Below are 17,303 nucleotides of genomic sequence, written 5' to 3' on the forward strand. Positions count from 1 at the left end.
TTGTTGGCCCTGTCCTGGGGATTGTAGCTGAGGGTACTGATGAAAGACAGGGAGAGGGCCTGACTTGGCCGGTATGCAGGCAGGGGTGTGATGCGCAGTAGAGTCTGTGAATTGAATCGAATGGGTGGAAATGCCAAGCTGTTGGTGGAAAGTCGGTGCTCTAGGGGAGACAGATCCACTGGGGAGCTGTCAGGAGTGTCAATATGTGATTTAAGGTACAGACAGTCTCAGCACAGACATAGACCCCTGCCATCACACACACACACACACACACACACACACACACACACACACACACACACACAGTTTCACCCTCCTAGACTTCTCACTCCCTACTCACAAACGCACCAGCATGCCCCACATACGTGCTCAACCTAGAAGGGGCGGGAGCGGGGGACCTCAGGGCTGAATCAAATGCCGGTTAACGCTGCTGCTTTTATTACACCACGGTCTTGACATCATGGGGTGAGGAACACAGAGGTTGGCGCACTGCTGTTACAGCGGCATGCATTCTCTTCCACAGCGAGGCTTTGGGAGGTCACACAACAGAACTGCTCTCCAGAGGGAGAAAGGTGATACTGTGGTCCTCATCCTCTTGTTTCAACAGACACAAGGACCCTCACCACCACAGCAGCCTAGGGAGGGCAGGGTCAGGTGAGTGTGCTTTCAACAGGAGCTGCAGGACACCGGCTCTGGGGGGAAACTCCTAAAACTCAGAGCCAATAGTACTTCTAAGTGTATACTTCCCACAGGTAGCACTGACTACGAAGACATGCTGAGCTCTGTGTCTGAGCTGGGTTCAGCTGCCAGGTGTCTTCCATTATGGAGATCCTGGCTTCACAGGGAAGGGTAAGACACAATGGCTCTGTCACAATAAGGCCACTAAATTCACAGCAACAATGACTTCAGAATAAAGCTCTTAAGACTACAGGGGAACAGCCCTTCCCTCTCCTGTCAGTATCTTTCAGGGTAGTCACCTGCCCTGAGACTGTCACCTGTTCATTTCCGGGCTGCACAAATTACTGAGCACAAAGGGACAGAGGAAGGGGCCACACATGTCAAGTCATGGGACATCGCCACCAAACATGGCAGACTGTTGTTGGTGAATGTCTTAGATGCCTCTCCTGGTTGGGCCGGGTGCCCTCGTGTATCTGTAGAGCTAATCTGAAAAGAGGCTGGCAAAGGACTTCCTCAAGCTCCGGATGGTCTCCGCTTTGGCTTCATCCTCATTGGCTGAAGACCGGAAGAAGGAGGACTCAGAGAAGCTGAACGCATTTGTCAGGGACTGCGACTTGCTTGAAGATAAAAACCAGAGAGAACATGAGGAGGGTGTTCCTGGTGAGGCAGCGAAGGGCTGTCACAGGAAGGTGTACAACAAGAACTCCCCACTCCCTCCCCGGGGAGGATAGGGTAGCTAGAGATGGCCGGGAGAGCTGCGCAAGGCACTAGGAAGCCCTCCGCTACTTCCTCACCTTCAGAGCGACTGAAACAGGAAGGGGTGGGAGCAGTGTGGGACCAGAGAGGGGGGCAAACGTGAGAGGGGAAACAGGAAGAATGGGTGACTCAAAGGCTGGGTCTTTCATTTGAGGCTAAAAGTTCTCAGCTTCTAAGTATGGATCTAGGCATCTCACACCCCTTTCCTCTGATGAAAGCAGACACCAGCACTTTTGGGTGCCTGGTCTCTCTTTTTCATCAGCTGTCAAGATGGACTCAACTTCAGAGACTTGATTCTGCCACCAAGTGACCTCAGGCAAGCCATGTGTCACTCTGACCCTGGGCTTTTCATGTGTGGCATGAAGATTCTGGTAGAACGAGGACCTCTGAGTTCTCTTGGTTTCTCCTATTTCCCTCTTATTTCAAAGGAACCTTCAGCCTGATCCACAAAGTCTAATGCCTCCATTTCCCTGGTCTTGCATTTATTATTTTCTTTAGAGACAGGCTCTCCTGTAGCTCAGGCTGACCTAGAACTCCCTGTGCAGTGGCTATACCCTTGGGCTTCTATCTCCTAAGTGCTGGATGACAGGCATGTCCCACCACACCATGTTTTATGCAGGGATGGGAGGTGTCAACCCCAGGGCTCTGTGCATGCTAGGCAAGCATTGTACTGATCCTGCTACATCTCTAGCCCATGTCCTTGTCCTTATTGTGACCACAGTCACCCCTGTAGCCTTCCTCAGAGGAGCCTTGATATGAGGTTTGTAGGATTCAGGATATAAAAGAGCAAAAGAGGCGCCTTAATGGGCCATGATTATTAAGCAATACTATAATGAAAACAAAACCCAACCACCCCTACACACACACACACACACACACACACACACACACACACACACACACTTTAGGAACTTATCCTTTCATAACAAGTTATTCAGAAAGAGAAACTGTGAAGGCTCACATCTGGGGGGAAGCCAATACCACAATGCAGGAGGAAACATGAGGTTTGGCCTCCCTGGCAGCCTGGCTTGTCTCTTGACTCCCACTGGGTCTTTATGGCTCTAGGACCTGCTCTGGGCCCTCCGTCCTTCTCTAAATGCTGGGTGCATCCAGGAAAGTCCCACCTGTGTGTCATTCTCTCCTCCCACAGGGACTGCGGACAGGTGTCCTGCCTTTCATTAGGGCTGGTGACAAGCCCTAGCATGCGGGCCTCTGGGGAGGGAGACTTCTGCCTGTACAAGCAGAGGGCACCGGGTACGAGCCTCTAGCTCATCATCAGAAGCAGGCTCTGCTCGTTGGCTTCAGCCCAGAGGCGATGACAACCCAAAGGCTCACTTTTATATTGCGGCCAGGGCAGCTGGGATGATCCCAATCAGCAAGGACAAACTGCTGAACTGAGGAGGTGACACAGAGAGTCGGCTATAAGAAGGACTGCTGGTTTGAGCTGGAGAACAAGAGTCGCCACGCCGCTTCTATCGTGTATGACTAGGAGACTTAGAGAAGTGCCCATCTGGACACTCAGGCACCAACCCTGACTCTGCTACTGATGTCGATGGGGGCTCTGAGCAAAGTTTTCTTCTGTGTGTAAAATCCACAGGCTCTCCCTGGACTCTGAAAGTTTACAGCCTCTCTCTAGCGTCCAGCACTTAGAGCAATGGTTCTCCACCTTCCTAATGCTGCGACCCTTTAATACAGTTCCTCATATTATAGTGACCACAACCATAAAATTATTTTCATTGCTGCTTCCTAACTGTAATGATTTTGCTACGATTATGAATCATAATGTAAACATCTTAGGCGAAGCCTGTGAAAGGGTCATTTAACCCCCCAAAGGGTCATGTCCCACAGGTTGAGAACCGCTTTTGACCTACAAGCTGGTCACTCCGATGTCCCCAGAGCTGCTGCTATCTCTGCCAGGAGTGGTGACGTAGTCTGCATAGAGATATTAAGACTAGCATGTGCGGCTCTGGGGAGTGGGTGGGGCAGACTGTACTGGGGCTGCCCTCCCAAGGACAGAACTACTGCTTCCTAAGGACTCTCTGCGGCTCTCTGCGCAGCAGCAGAACAGTGCAGAGGGGCCTCTGGGTTGACCGTTGAGAACGAGGGCACCAGGGAGGAGGGATCTCTTTTGAACTTCTACTAGTGCCACCTTTATTACCTTACCTACACTTTCTCGAGACAGCTGAAGGTCAGCCTTGAGTGGGAGTTAACTATTTTTCCCCTTTCCTTTGCGTAGCCTCGCTGATTGCATACCCTTGGGTCAGAAGTAGGAAAGACCTGAAGGTTTTTTGTTTGTTTGTTTTTAAGTTTAGGAGACAGGCATGTGGGGAAAAAAGAGTGGGAGCCCCAAGTTCGTGGTCGGCTAGACAGATCAGCACTGCCGCAATCCCTTATGAAGAAAGCGGTGGGTGTCAGCATCTAGCTCACCCTGAGGCAAAACTGAATTTCCCTCTTTTCTCCCCTCCCAAGTCAATCTAGGCATCCTTCTCACACACAGCAAAGAACAAACAAACACAACACCCACAACCATCACCACCAACAATCTCTCCCCCAAATCATCAACTATCTGTGGCAACCTGAAGGTGATTCTCTAGCAGGTCAGAGGCCCGCAGCCCATGAGGAGGGACAGGAAGGGGGTGAGGAACTGCTGGGTTATCTTACTTGAGCTGTGGGTGAGGCTGGGGCTTCTGTGGTGGAGCAGCCTGGGGTGGCTGGGCCTCTGCCAGGGAGCTGCTGCTGGAGGATGCATCTCCGTGGGTGGCGGTGGGGCCGCCCGGCCTCTGAGGAGCCGAGGAAGAGGAAGAGGAGGAGGAGGAGGAAGAGGAAGAAGATGGCAGTGATGGTCCCGAAGGGAGCCGACGTGGAGGCAGCACCTTGCCTGGGGGCTGCATTCCTTGGGGTTGCCCAGGGCCCCCTAGGTTTAGTACAAGAAAAACTTCATAATTTAACCATATCAAAGGGTTTCCTTAGTAGAATCTATATATCAAACTGTGTGGTTAGATAATTGCTAAAAGGCTAAGTGATATTGTAAGCAGCTACCCAAGGCTTTGAGGGCTGGGAAGGGAATCTTCAGACAAAACAGCTTCACTGCTTGCTCCTCCTCAGAGACTGGCAGTTTAAGTCACAGCAGAAGGCAGAAGGGCAGGGACAAAGGCAGAGGGTTGGGAAGCCCCACAGAGAGAAGCTTCCTTACAGAAGGCCCCAGACCAGAAGGACTCCGCTCTGCTTTGCAAAGTCCTCAGGAAGAAGCCACCCTGCACTAAGGATTCTAAGAAACCCCCAGATCTACCCAGAAGATGCAGGAGAGAGCAGGGCACAAACACTAGAGTAAGAATCGGAACACTTAGGAGATACCCTACCAGTGACACTTCCCCAACAAGACGCCCAGCCTCTCTGGGCCTCAGTTTCTCCAACCATAACCCATTTAAAAGTCCTACAATTATCCTTTAAAGCTAGTAGCTGTTCCAAAGATGATAACGGATGAGAAAGTTGTTCAGAAAAGGCTCTGTGCTTTAAGATCATCATTGACTGACATTGTTTCCATGGAGCTGCCTTCATCCTGCTCCAAGCCTGCAGGTGTCTGATTGCCACACCCATCCCACCTGGGCTTCACTGGTGCATTAACTCCCACGACCAGGATCAATCCTTTCTTCCCAGGCCCTCTTTACCTGAGTGCCATCCTCGGGGGCCCCGACATGACAAACCGCTCAGGTGTGTGGGGAAATTCTCCAGACATTCAAACCTTAGGCTCCCCCAGGGATGTTGTGGGCACTATCTGGCAAACAGCCCCCTTAATAAGAGCATGCCTTTTACCCAACATGAGACACAGAACCATCAGATAGATGGCCTGTTGACAAAAAAAGCCCTCCTCTGTCTAAGAGGTGAAGGACGGAAGGTGTGGAATCAATCCATACTCCTCAGAAGGCGATCTGCACATCTTTAAAGTCAAAAGATGACTTCATGGACACACACTGCCTAGTGGAAATGACTCTCAATTATCCTGGAAAATCCAGTTTCTCACCTTGTCCGAGTTTACACTCATGGGCTTTGCCACAGCTAAGGCTGGCCCTGTTAGTTTCCTAGAAACCAGAACATTCCTATGTCCTCTGCAGAGGATGAAGCGTGTCTATGCTACTGTGAACCCAGGATGCCAGCTCATCTTCCTTCTAGGTGGCACGGCCTCCCCTTTATCATCAGTCACCAATTTATAGCAGAGGATGTTACACATAAAAAGACATACGTAAAATATGTGGAATTCTGGACGTTTAAGGCATTTAAAGCCACATCAGGTAACTACACGACCTGCCAATTGTTTCATGTTAACCAGCTTCTGTCCCCTGAAGTCTGACACCAAGACTATTCCTGCATGAGCATTGTTACTGCATCAGCGTGTCTTCCAGGGTGATAGCTCAGCCTCTTGTACCACAAACCTGAGTGCTTCCCCACTTGTACAGAGGTAATCGAGCAGCCAGAAACTTTACAACTTAACACTGCAGACAGATAGAACTTTTCCTTTATTGCACATTGAGCTGTACAAGAGAATCACAAAAGAGAGGGGCTTCATCACACTTCTGGCATCGGCTGAGGATGTCCCAGCCAGATCAGTACAAAACAGGGGGACGACATGGGAAAAGAAATGGGAACAGAACACCTGAACAGAAACCCTACAATGTGACAAAAGAGCCCCCCAGGCCACAGAGTTGTCCTTTAGCATGCTGCCCGAGGGAACGTGATAGTCAGGTGATGCTGTCTGCTTGCATGTGGCAGTGGGAGCTGTAATCAGCATCTAACCCCCACCTGGGAGAGGCCTTGGCTGACACCACCCTGTAGCCTGACTGAATTCAAATGGCAACTTTGTTTTTGTGGCTCACAAATGTCACATGGAAAGCACCTGGATGTAACACATTGATAACATGCAGAGAAGCAACACCACCATCAGCTCACCGCTTGGACATAAAAAAAAAAATTTAAAAACAAAAAATGTATTCCTCCATTCTGTGAAATGTTCCTTTCTTCTCTTTGAGCAGTTCTTTAGACTAGGGGGTGTTTAAGGACCTGATTCTTAACCCACCTGGAAGTGCATATATGCATATATTTGCATAATATATACACACACAACTGATTGACCACCATCTTTATCTAAGGGAAGGGTCACAGATGACAACATCCGCATTATACACATTTTTCTAGAGCCTCAGAACTTTCCAGAAGCCAAAAGAGAAACCAGGGAATGTGCCCCGTGACAACCAACACTACTCACTCCTCAGACCTAGCAGTCCAGAACCTGGCCATGTCACCAGAAAGGTGGGGAATGTGAAAGTAGAGCCAGAGGCTGACCTGAGCTTCTGGATGGGCTATGGGACTGGAGAAGGCCACTCACTCGTTCCATTCCCAGCTCTGCCCACAGATGGCAAGATGAGGCACTGAACCTCAAGTTCTGGCTTAATTAACAACTTCATCATCTGCCCAAGGCTCTTGGTCAGATGGAAGGACAAACACACTGGCAATGGTTCTCCAAAGTATGGGGCCTCTGTCCAACACACATACCAACACCTGGGCCAGAGTTTTCCAGAAAGCTCCCTGGTTTTGGTTCTCCAAAGAGGCCAGGCTAAGACCTAAAGTGGTCAAGACCAGAGCTATGTAGCTAGAGAACCCACTCAGGTGACAGGAGACATAGCTGACTCGGTCTCCTGTTCGGAAGCCTGGGGAATGATTAACTCCCTCTCAGGTCAGTCGTTCCCTGGGTTCTCCATTCAGTACTGCTGGAAAACCAGCTCTCTTCATAGGTCAAGCTTTGAGGAATACACAGCAGCCCCAGTTCCACAGAAGCACACGTGACCAGTTTAGAAACAGCAACAACAAAGAAACAACTGCAGGCACTGAGAATCGACATACAGAGAATAGGAGATCACTTGGATATTGCACATTGGCAGCCCCTTAGGTTTTTAACCTTGTAGCTAGTTAATAATCAAAATGAAGGGAACACGGGTACTTAAAATACAGAACACATTCCTGGAAGCAGCTGCTTCTTTGTATTTCGTCACTAGAAACACAAGAGCTCTATGGGCACAGCCAGCTTATTCACACAAACTCAAACTGCACCAGATCATAGCGAATGGAGAAAAAGATGGATGCCTTCAGATCCAACGGATGGAACTATGAGAAGTAGACCTTGAAGAAAATCTCTTAGAAGTGCTATCTATTTACCCTAGTCATGCAGGGAGGAAGTAAAACACAGTTCACTGAAGATCCCAAGCACTTGTGGAGGTGAGTGGGAGGAGGTGAGTGGGAGCCTGGGGGAGGAGGAGAGAAGCCTGGCTGTCGTTTTGCGGGAGGCTGTTTCTCCCCGTCCACTGCAGGGCTCAGATCTCAGCCCTCACTACGTGATGCTTTAGAAACACTATCAAACCACGCAGAAGATAGTCAGTCACACTGGACTCGAGAGGCACGATTCTTTTGTACACTGTTGACAAACAGCCCTGGAACCACGAGTTATACAGAAAACGTAGAAGCGTTACAAGCACAGACAGAGACGGGTAAACAACCGGACAAGGAGCTGACCCTGCGTAGGAGGAACAGTCCCGTCAGCACTGAAAGGACACCGCAGCGGTACCGGCCGGAGGGTCCGCCGCTCCCCTCCCCGCCTTCCTTTCTTTTCTCTTCTTTTTGTTTTTGGCTTAAATTTTCTGCTTTGAAAAATTAACTACTGATCTCTTTAAGAAGCTTGGACTTGTTTTGGACCTACTGCAATGCCATTACAGTCGAGAATATACTGTAAACAACCTTGGGGCGGTGGCCGCTGAGGTGGGGTCTTGCTGGAGTCGGGTTCCTTCAGAGCTCCACTCTGGAAGACAAAAACAAAACAAAACAAACAAACAAACAAAAAGCCACAAGAGATTAAAAAAACAAGGTTCCAAGCAAACACCAAAGAGAAGCGCAGTGTCAAGGCTGCACTGGGGTCCCAGGGTCTGCTCAGGACGGCTGGCTGTTCAGACCTCAGACCTCAAGGACCCTCAGCCTCTGGACTGCTGCTGGTTAAGGAGTAGGCCTTGTGGGGCTTGGAATTGCTGATGGGAGCCTAAGCCCTCCTCAAGCCTCTTTCCTTTTACTCACTGCAGACTTGCTTGATCTGGAACTGTGAGTTTGTGCTTTGTTCTCACACCGCACGCACGCACATCCAGTTCACTTTGTACTCACAGGCCAGGCTTCTGATAGGAAGGGGCTGGTGATGGGGACTGGGGTAGGGCGGGTAGATGCGTGAGTTCTGGTGTGGCTCTTTTCTTAATCGGGATGAACTGGAGGATGGGTTCAGTTTGGGGACTAACTAGGGGTCTGAGCTGTACCCCTGAGGGAGAAGGACCTGAAGGACGGAGCTGCTGCTTGTTTCTCAGAACCTTCTTACCCAGAAGGAAGGGTAAGACGCTAACACGGGTAATGGGCTCAAGGCCACATTGTTTTGCTGTCTCGAACTGCAGAAGTACAGTCCTGCCTGACGACATGGCTCCACTCCCACGCTTCCTCTCCGCCCAGCTGTGATTCTGATTATGTCCTGACAGGATCAAAGATGCATGTGACCGGTTTGTCTCACACTTGTGTTTCAGGCACGTTTGGAGCTTGTCTTCAGTGAGCCGGAAACACTCTCTAAAGGCAAGGTGTGCCAAGTGGGCCGATGGTGATGTCAGAGCGGACCTCCCCACCCAAGGGCTGTGAAGTGGGCTAAATGTGCCTTCTAACTGGCCCTCACTTCCCTCTCGGTGCCCCTCGTCCCTGGAGATAAGGCCTATTCCCACCTAGTGCCCTTTCACCTTCTGCTTCCCACTTCCCCGGGGTTTGAGTCTGGCCATTTCTCTCCTCTAGCTTCCTATGGCCAGTTCCCAGCTCCTACCTGGAAGTAGAAGCATTCGCCTTCTCAGTACCTCAGTCTTTGGATGATGACATCATCTCCCACGGTACGGGATTTTGTTCACTAACAGGCATGACCTTTGTGGTGTCCTTAGTACCCCTCGTCAGGGAAGTCCATCTTACCTATCGGCCACCTTCACCACCCCCACAGACACCAGCCTCTCCAGCCCTCTCGTCCGAGCACACTAACTGGTTGTGGGAGACCTGCTTTGAGTCCTGACACTGAGCCCCCCTCCCATTAAGCCAGCTGGTGGGCACCCAACCCATTCATCCCCAGGGCTCCTCCGTCCTTCCCCCTGGCACCATCTTCCATTTGCCATCTTTGGTTAAGCATTATCAGGTTTGGCTTACACGATAGTTCCCTAATCCCTTCAGTCACCTCTGCTCTTTCTTCTTCACCGCCACCATTACCCTCCTAAAGCCTCTCCCTAGTTGTGCCTCTTAGTTTCTCTCAGTTTATGTCTGAAGTTCCTGGGTGTTTACCGTGTGCCGAGTAAATGGGCCCTTTATGGGGTCTCTCCCTTACACCTAACAATGGCTGTATGTGGTAGATTATTGCTTTATTAACATTCCCAATCGCTTCAGCCCTGCTGGAATCAACCTTTCTAGCCTACATTCCCTACATATCCAAAAAAATACCTGTGCCTTCTGGGCCGAACCTTATTGTTTGGTTTCTTTTCTAGGCCATATGTTCAGTGTCATGGCCTCTCATTTTCCAAGACAGCTACTCAGGCATAGGGCAGCGCAAGCCAAACCTGTGGAGCGTCTAGACTCATTCTTGCCTGTTGTCTTCCTCAGGCCTCACAGAAGGCACTCACCAGGCAGGCTGACCCTGGTTCTCCTCGGCCACAGAAATACACAAGTGAGACATTCAAGGAGAAAATGAAGCTCAAAGTGCCCTCCCCAAAGCTTTGGGAGAAGAGGTCCCAGAGGCAGTCCTCAGGGCAAGAGCCTGGGAATGGGCCTCAGCTTCTCTTGATGGCGCCTAAAGAGCTTCCCCTGCCCCTGGTTCCACTGAGGTTGTGGACTGGACTTCTCAGGGGCTGAGGGAGGCCAGGAGGAGAGTCCCTTAGGACTGTCCCTTGCCAGGCAGAGACACCCTGGCTCCTCCCACAAGCCTGCTGTCTGCTAGAGGCTGAGGGCTTATTCCCTGTGGGGTTTGGCTACCACGAGATCTGTCTCCAGTCACCGAGAGCCTCCTGGGATGCTGAATTCCACAGAAGTCTGGCCACTCTGGCGTCACTGCCACAATTTGGCCTATAGCCAGCCCAAGGCAGGAACTCATGGTCAGCCTGAGCGGCCGGGTTGCTCTTGGGAAGCTGGTTGACTCAAACAGGTAAGAATGTTTAGTCCAGCTCCTGTGACCATATACACATAGAGGGAAGGGAGAGAACGAAGCCCCATGAAAGTCTGGGCTTAGGGAATGGTGACTAGAGGTTGTCAGTCTAATGCTGCTGCCAAAACTGACACGGCTGAAGGTGCATTTATGTCTTAATAAGGCAGAGACAGCTCCATTGCCTTCTTGTTTGGTCAGTCCTCACCAGAAAGCACCGTCACCACATCTGGGCACCTCTTTGAAGGGGTGCATTGGCATTGGCAGGGTGAGGTTGAGAGACCGGAAACATCTTTCCTTATGTGACTTTTGATAAGTTACTTCATCCCTGAATCTCAATTTCCCCAAATGGTCAGACTACAAGGTTTTTTTTTTTTTTTTTTTTTTTTTTTTTTTTTTGGTTTTTCGAGACAGGGTTTCCCTGTAGTTTCTAGAGCCTGTCCTGGAACTAGCTCTTATAGACCAGGCTGGCCTCGAACTCAGAGATCCGCCTGCCTCTGCCTCCCGAGTGCTGGGATTAAAGGCGTGCGCCACCACCGCCTGGCTAGACTACAAGGATTAAATGATGTGACCATGGCAGCAGCAGGGTGGCGTGTGAACCATGTCAAGGGTAGCCTAGGTAATGGTGGCTTTCCCTCCATGAGCTCTTCAACCAGCACCTAGGAAAACTCTGGCCAGATATACTATGCAGGGGACACAAGTCGTCACAGGCAGATGACTTCTGCTGGCTCTTCTGACTCCAGGCTTCCATTAATTTTTTTTTTTTTTTGTGCAAAGATAAGCCCTTCTTAGCAGTATAGTCTTGAGGCAAGCAGAACCCCAGGGCTGCTGGGCCTGACCAGAGATATCCTGCAGGCACAGGCTTGGAGGGACTCAGTGAGGAGAGTGTGCTGCTGCCCACCAAGGCTAACGAGGCTAATGTCCTGCTCTGCTGGGTCTAGAGGGCTTTAGCAATCAAGAGAGCCAGCGGGTAGGACAGATAAAGGTCCCATGAAGCAGCTGGTGAAATGCACTCTTGAGGTGATCCGTTGAGCATTTAGCTAGCAAGGGAGAAGAGCAGCTTTCCTCATACAGTACCACAGTGCCCAGTTTTCTCTTTCTTTCCTTCCCCCATTCTCTCACAGGCTCATCAGAAAGCCATGGTACACGGTACTGCACAGAGCCTTGCGAGCTGGGGGTCAGATCCAGCTTAGCGGCCAGCTGACTCAGGATAACCATCTTCATTGTCTTTTCCTGACACGTGAACACACACAGAGTAACTAGCCCAATATCTCACCTAAGGGTTGTGCGGCTTGGAAACCACAGATGAGCATTATATATGTGAAGTCCTAGCCAGCAAATAATAAGTCAACAGAATTGTTTTTATTTACAGAAGAATAAATCTCTGTCATGCATCAGTGGAAAAGACATAGCCGGATAGTTTCCTGCCATCTTGTGCGTAGTAATTCTTACACAGAGGCTTCTAACATGATTAGGTTAGACCAGGCCTTCCCCCTGTGTATCAATGCCTTAGTTTTAGAAAGATACACTCAGTTGAAAAAAAAAAAAAAAACACCATCAGATTAGGAAGAGTAAATGGCTCCTGAGGTGATTGGAGAGGAAATAACTGGCCTAGGAGAGAAACCAAGCCCATGACTGAAGACCTATGGGGTTTCGCTAATGGCACCTCTAATTTTCCACCCTGTGGCTTTCAGTAGACAGACTGGCAGAGGAGCCCCTATCTGAGTGAGGCCCCAACAGGACGGAAAGCTGAGACATTGAGTGACTCAACTTTTTATAATTGTTGGCTTAACACCAGCTGCCCCCACCAGGAGGAAGGCCTGTGCTTGCTCAGCACATCTGAGACAGGAAATTGGGAAAGGGTCCCAGGGTCTGGCCCCAGGAAAGGGGCCAGGCCAAGCTCCTTGCTGGCCACGCCACAGAACTATTCTGATCAGCTCCCCCAGGCCTCGCTTCCCCGGTCCAGGACTCCAGGGAGAATGAAGCAGCAGGAAGGAATGTGGTCAGGAGGTTGTAGAGCAAAGGGGACGGTATGTTTTCAGCACCTTGAGACCTTTCCGGACTCACCCCCTTCCTTCCTCCACAAGGGTATAAAAGGTATCCAGGGATGAGCTGATGCTCCTTCCTTCCCGGGGGAACCACTCTTTGGGCAAAGACCACTGCCTGGCTTGCGGTCCTCCCATAACCTGAGGATACCAGAAATGGTCCACAGGGGCCACAAGTCCTATGGGGGCTCTGAGGATGAGGCCACCCTAGGTCAGAATGTCAGTTTCGAGTGATTAAAGATGTCCCTGAAAGTAAAGACAGTCCCAAAATAGCCGGTTTCTCTTAATAGTTCGTTAAGAGATCTAGTCACTGGTGGCTTTATCTGAACCTGCCCCCAATCTCCCTGAGTTCTCAGCTTCTAGTCACTGGGGAACACGTTCTCTGAAGCCAGTCCTGCTGTGGGAAGCGAGAAGGCTTTGGCTTGTCCTAACTTTACCTCGTAGGACAAGTGGGATCCGAGGGACAGTTGTGCCCCTCCCTAAGGGGCTGCACTTCTCAGAGTGAAGAGAGGCCCTCTCAGTCTCCTAGTACTTACAGGCTCACAGGAAAAATTATTTATTATATTTTATGCGTAGGAATGTTTGCTGCCATGCATGTATGGGTACCACGTGTGTGCTTAGTGCCCACAATGGTCAGAGAAAAGTGTCACTATCTCCTGGTACACAGCTGTGTGTTAGTAACTGCGCCTAGGTCCTCTACAAGAGCAGTCAGTGCTCTTAGCCACCAAGCCATTTCCCCAACCCCTCAGACCTTTTATTCTGAACTCCTCCTGCTACTTCTCCCAGGTCTGGTGGTTGCACGCATCCTGGAGCACAACACTCTAGCTCTGGAAGATTCTGAGTCTTACTTACTCCATTCGCTCTCACCTGCCCTTTCTCCACCTCCCTAATAAGCGGCTTACTCTGCTGAAGTCTGAACATTAATGTGAGAGTCACACGGTCCAGAGCGACAGTTTCTGCTCTCAGTATCAGTGAGTTGATTCCTTATACAAGGTCAAAGCCTGTCTCCCAGCAAATTTGCCTCTAGGACCATTTCTAATCCGTGACGGCATCAGAAAGCTAAAGACATTGAGTCATAGGCGTCTGGAAACAGCTGCCAGCCAACTGCAGTTCCTTTAACTTATTTTGTTTTGTTGGAGACAGGGTCCCATTTATCCCAAGCTAGCATCAACCTTGCTGTGTAGCCAAGGATGACCTTGAGCTTTTGATTCTTCTGCCTCCACCATGAATGCTAGGATTGCAGGTGTGTCACCACACCTGGCTTATGCTTGTGCTGGGGCTTGATCCCAGGACTTCATGCATACTACGTAAGTATTCTACCAACTGAACTACATCCTCTGCCTCAGTCCTTCTACTTTTGTTCATAGTGTAGATGAGCCACCAACATCCTGGTCTCTCCTCTGATCACACTAGTTGGAACCCATCCTGTTATACTACTACCCTCAGACTAGAAGTCACATCCCATGTGTGATGTAATCAGCTCAGGGAGAAGAAAGCTTCACCCTATCCCAGGTACCAAATGCACATCCATGCTTCCAGAGGCCTAGTCTTAAACCAGTTCTCTATGGGTCTTACCCACAAGCCAAATAAGGAGCTGGCTAAATGCATAGGCAAGGGGCACTGAAGACGGCACTGACAAAACCAGGCCCTGCTTCACTCGTTAGCATCTGAAATCCCTATATTATTGTTCAGCCTTTTATCGCTGGAAGATTTTACAGGAATATAAAAAAGTGTGAGATCAGTGTAAAGAGATGTGAAAACAATCAGAACCCAGCCACAGGAAGACAAGGAAACCATCTCTCTTGACAAGATCTGAAGTTCTGGCCACCTGAATATCTCTCCCTTATTTCTGGGGGTCTGGAAAGCAGCTCTCAGCTCTCTCCAGAACCCCAGCTTCAGGCTGGTCTCAGGTCCTGCTGGCACACCCCACACTTCTCAGTGATTTCCCAGCTGTCAAGCCGTTCATGACACACTTGGCAGCCCTGGGTACTCCATTTCTCCCAAGACCTAGAGATGAAGCAGTGATCAATTTTCCACTCTCAGAGACTGAGTTTGTTTGGGGGATGGGAGAGCCGGGGTAACAGGGAAAGAGGCTCAGTTAGGTTTAGACAACAGAGGCTCTGCAACTGTTGGCCACCAGGTGTCACCCTGAGAACAGTATTCCCTATGTAGAGGTTCAGTTGCATGGGGCAGCCCGGAAGCTAAAAGTCCAAGCAGGCTGAGGCTGAGCCATTGACAAAAAAGCTTTGTTATTCACCTCTCTGCTTTTGGTGATGGGATCAATACCTCCCTGATTCTTGGAAGGATGCACAGCAGTCAGCTAGCTTGAGTTCTCCATGTTCTATCCACTTCAGGTAAGGAGTGGGCTTATAGCCAGGCAAGACATACTCTCTACTCACTGTCCTCCCTCCCTCCCTTAGCCTCCTTCAGGTAATCTCTATCATAGGTAGGAATGCTCTAGTGACAGATGGAACAGGGGTGGACAGAGAAAGGTGGGCAAACAAGCTCGTCACAAGTCTGTCCTGATCCTCTTCTATATTACCAATATTACTGAGCAGAGTAGATCATAGACCTATATAATGCAAGCTGGAAGTTCTTTCTCTTTCAGCCTGTGATTCCATGGCCACAGAAGAAGCTAACAAGAGTGGCTTGTCTGAGGAATGGCAGACATGACACATGAAGGGGCTTGGAGGAGACATGACATGTAGGCTGGGACCCAGCCAACGTTTCTTGGTTTTTATCTCTTCTGCTTACACTACCAAGGCTTCCTTAGGATCTAGACACAGGATGATAGGGCCATCAAAGGCATTGATTTCAAGTGGGGATACATGATCAGTTATGTTCTGTGAAGCCTACCACAGGGACAAAGGTGGTGGAAGTGATTTGCCTGGAGAGGAAGAACACTGTACCCTTGTCATTTGTAAAGAGCTGTTACTAAATGCAGGGATACTAAAAATAGATTTATATTTGTTACTGGGCTTTACATTTTCCCAAAACAAGCGGCTACAACCTGGGGAAACTGCTCTCAACTGCCCTTTTGGAACACCTGCGATATTTAGTTATGTGCTGCATAACAATATTTAGCCCAGTGATTGGCCACACTGCCTAGTGATGTCATGGCTTCTTAGTTTGTATAGGCCTGAGCTACACTGATGAAGTCACATGAGATCAAAACACTCCAGGAGCATCCCAGCTGTAGAGCTCCGTGCGTGCTGTAGAGCTGTGCGTGAGTATCTTCAAAGGATAGCAGAGTTCAGAGGCTTTGCTAAGCCCTTGAGATGAAATGGTGAACAAGTTCCAACTTTCAAAGAGTTTGCATTCTAGAAGAAGTGACAAACAAACTAATCAAAGAATTGGCTGATAGGAAGTAGGAAAACAGAACTCAAGAAGGGAAAGCAACTAAGCAATAGCAACTTTGCGTGATTGAAAAAATGTTACACTGTTGTGAAAGTTTCTGTACCAAACAGCGAGCTGGGCCAAAAATAAAGGAGGGAAAACATTTTAGGGGGAGGCTAAATGAGCTACATAGGCCTCTGGGACCCGCGTGGCTAGGGTATAGAGGGTAGGATGGCACATGGGTGAGAGGTGGGTGAGCCTGGGGAAATTTAGGCAAAGGGAAGGATAAAGTGTTAGTGGAAATGCAAGATCCACGCTCTGGCCTGTGCTGTAGTCAGACAGGCAAGCAAAGGTGTTAAGCCTTAGACGTGTGACTTGGAATTGCAAGGCGTGGCTAAGGCAGGAATCAGACAGGGGCTGGCCAAGCTCCCCAGGGAATTCACAATTTCAGGGTATGTCTAGAGATTTATCAGAAGTGGGAGGATCAGAAAAGAAAGCTGGGAAGGAAATGTTAAGATTATGCTGCCCTGGTTTAAGTTACTCCACACTGCATAAAGCAGCCATGCCTTTCCCGGAGGGACTCCATTTCAGGGGCAGCTTTTGGCTGCGTCTTGAAGACGGGGGAAGCCTGTGCCCTTGGATGCATACACACAGAGCACCCTCTGTCCAGTGCCATCTCCAGCAGCGCCTGACAAAGGACTTGTTCCGGGAGTGAAAAGGGTACCACCTTAGAAATGTATCAGGTTGTATTAAATTACACCAGGGAAATTGGGCCTATGAACTTAACAGACACACCGACAAGAAAGGGTTTAACTCTCTCACTGGGCCCAGAGGTAGATACCTAATACCCAGACCGTCGATGGTGACGTCCCACTAACCTGTCATCTGGCCAGCGTGTGTGTGCACTGAGGACTGGCAGACAGAACTCCCGACTATCCTTGAGCTTCAGCTCAGTCCCCACTGTTGACATGGCTCGTCAACTTCCTTCTGCCCATACTACCGAGACCTGCCATTCATCCCTTGTTTATTTCTTCCTCTCGGCCTGTCCCGCCCTTTAGCCCCTGCAGTCAGACTCAGCTCCACACTGCACCCTCAGACCTGCAGCTGACACCTGTAGCTGACATGAGACAGCTGCTTTCCCTGCAGCGAGGCTTGGGTTCCTCCTCTTGTCGATTTAGATTTTCTTTACATTGCTGTCAGCCTCCTTCTGAGAAGCTCTTGGTCTTAAACTGCTGCAGTCACTCTTTAATTTA

At 49.8% G+C, this 17,303-nt stretch overlaps 1 protein-coding gene across 1 annotated transcript in view; it reads right to left on the minus strand.

Annotated features, from left to right (window-relative positions):
- Positions 1-458: 458 nt before the first annotated feature.
- Syn2 (synapsin II) overlaps positions 459-17,303 on the minus strand; it is a 156,865-nt gene continuing 140,020 nt past the window's right edge. Inside the window, exons 11-13 of the mRNA XM_038320423.1 lie at positions 8,218-8,278; positions 4,096-4,348; positions 459-1,295 (exon numbers count right to left, since the gene is read on the minus strand). Coding sequence (XP_038176351.1) covers positions 1,160-1,295; positions 4,096-4,348; positions 8,218-8,278 — 450 coding nt within the window. The 3' untranslated portion in view covers positions 459-1,159. The remainder of the gene's footprint in view (positions 1,296-4,095; positions 4,349-8,217; positions 8,279-17,303) is intronic.

This window comes from Arvicola amphibius, chromosome 2, assembly GCF_903992535.2.
Source record: "Arvicola amphibius chromosome 2, mArvAmp1.2, whole genome shotgun sequence".
Classification (NCBI taxonomy): domain Eukaryota; kingdom Metazoa; phylum Chordata; class Mammalia; order Rodentia; family Cricetidae; genus Arvicola; species Arvicola amphibius.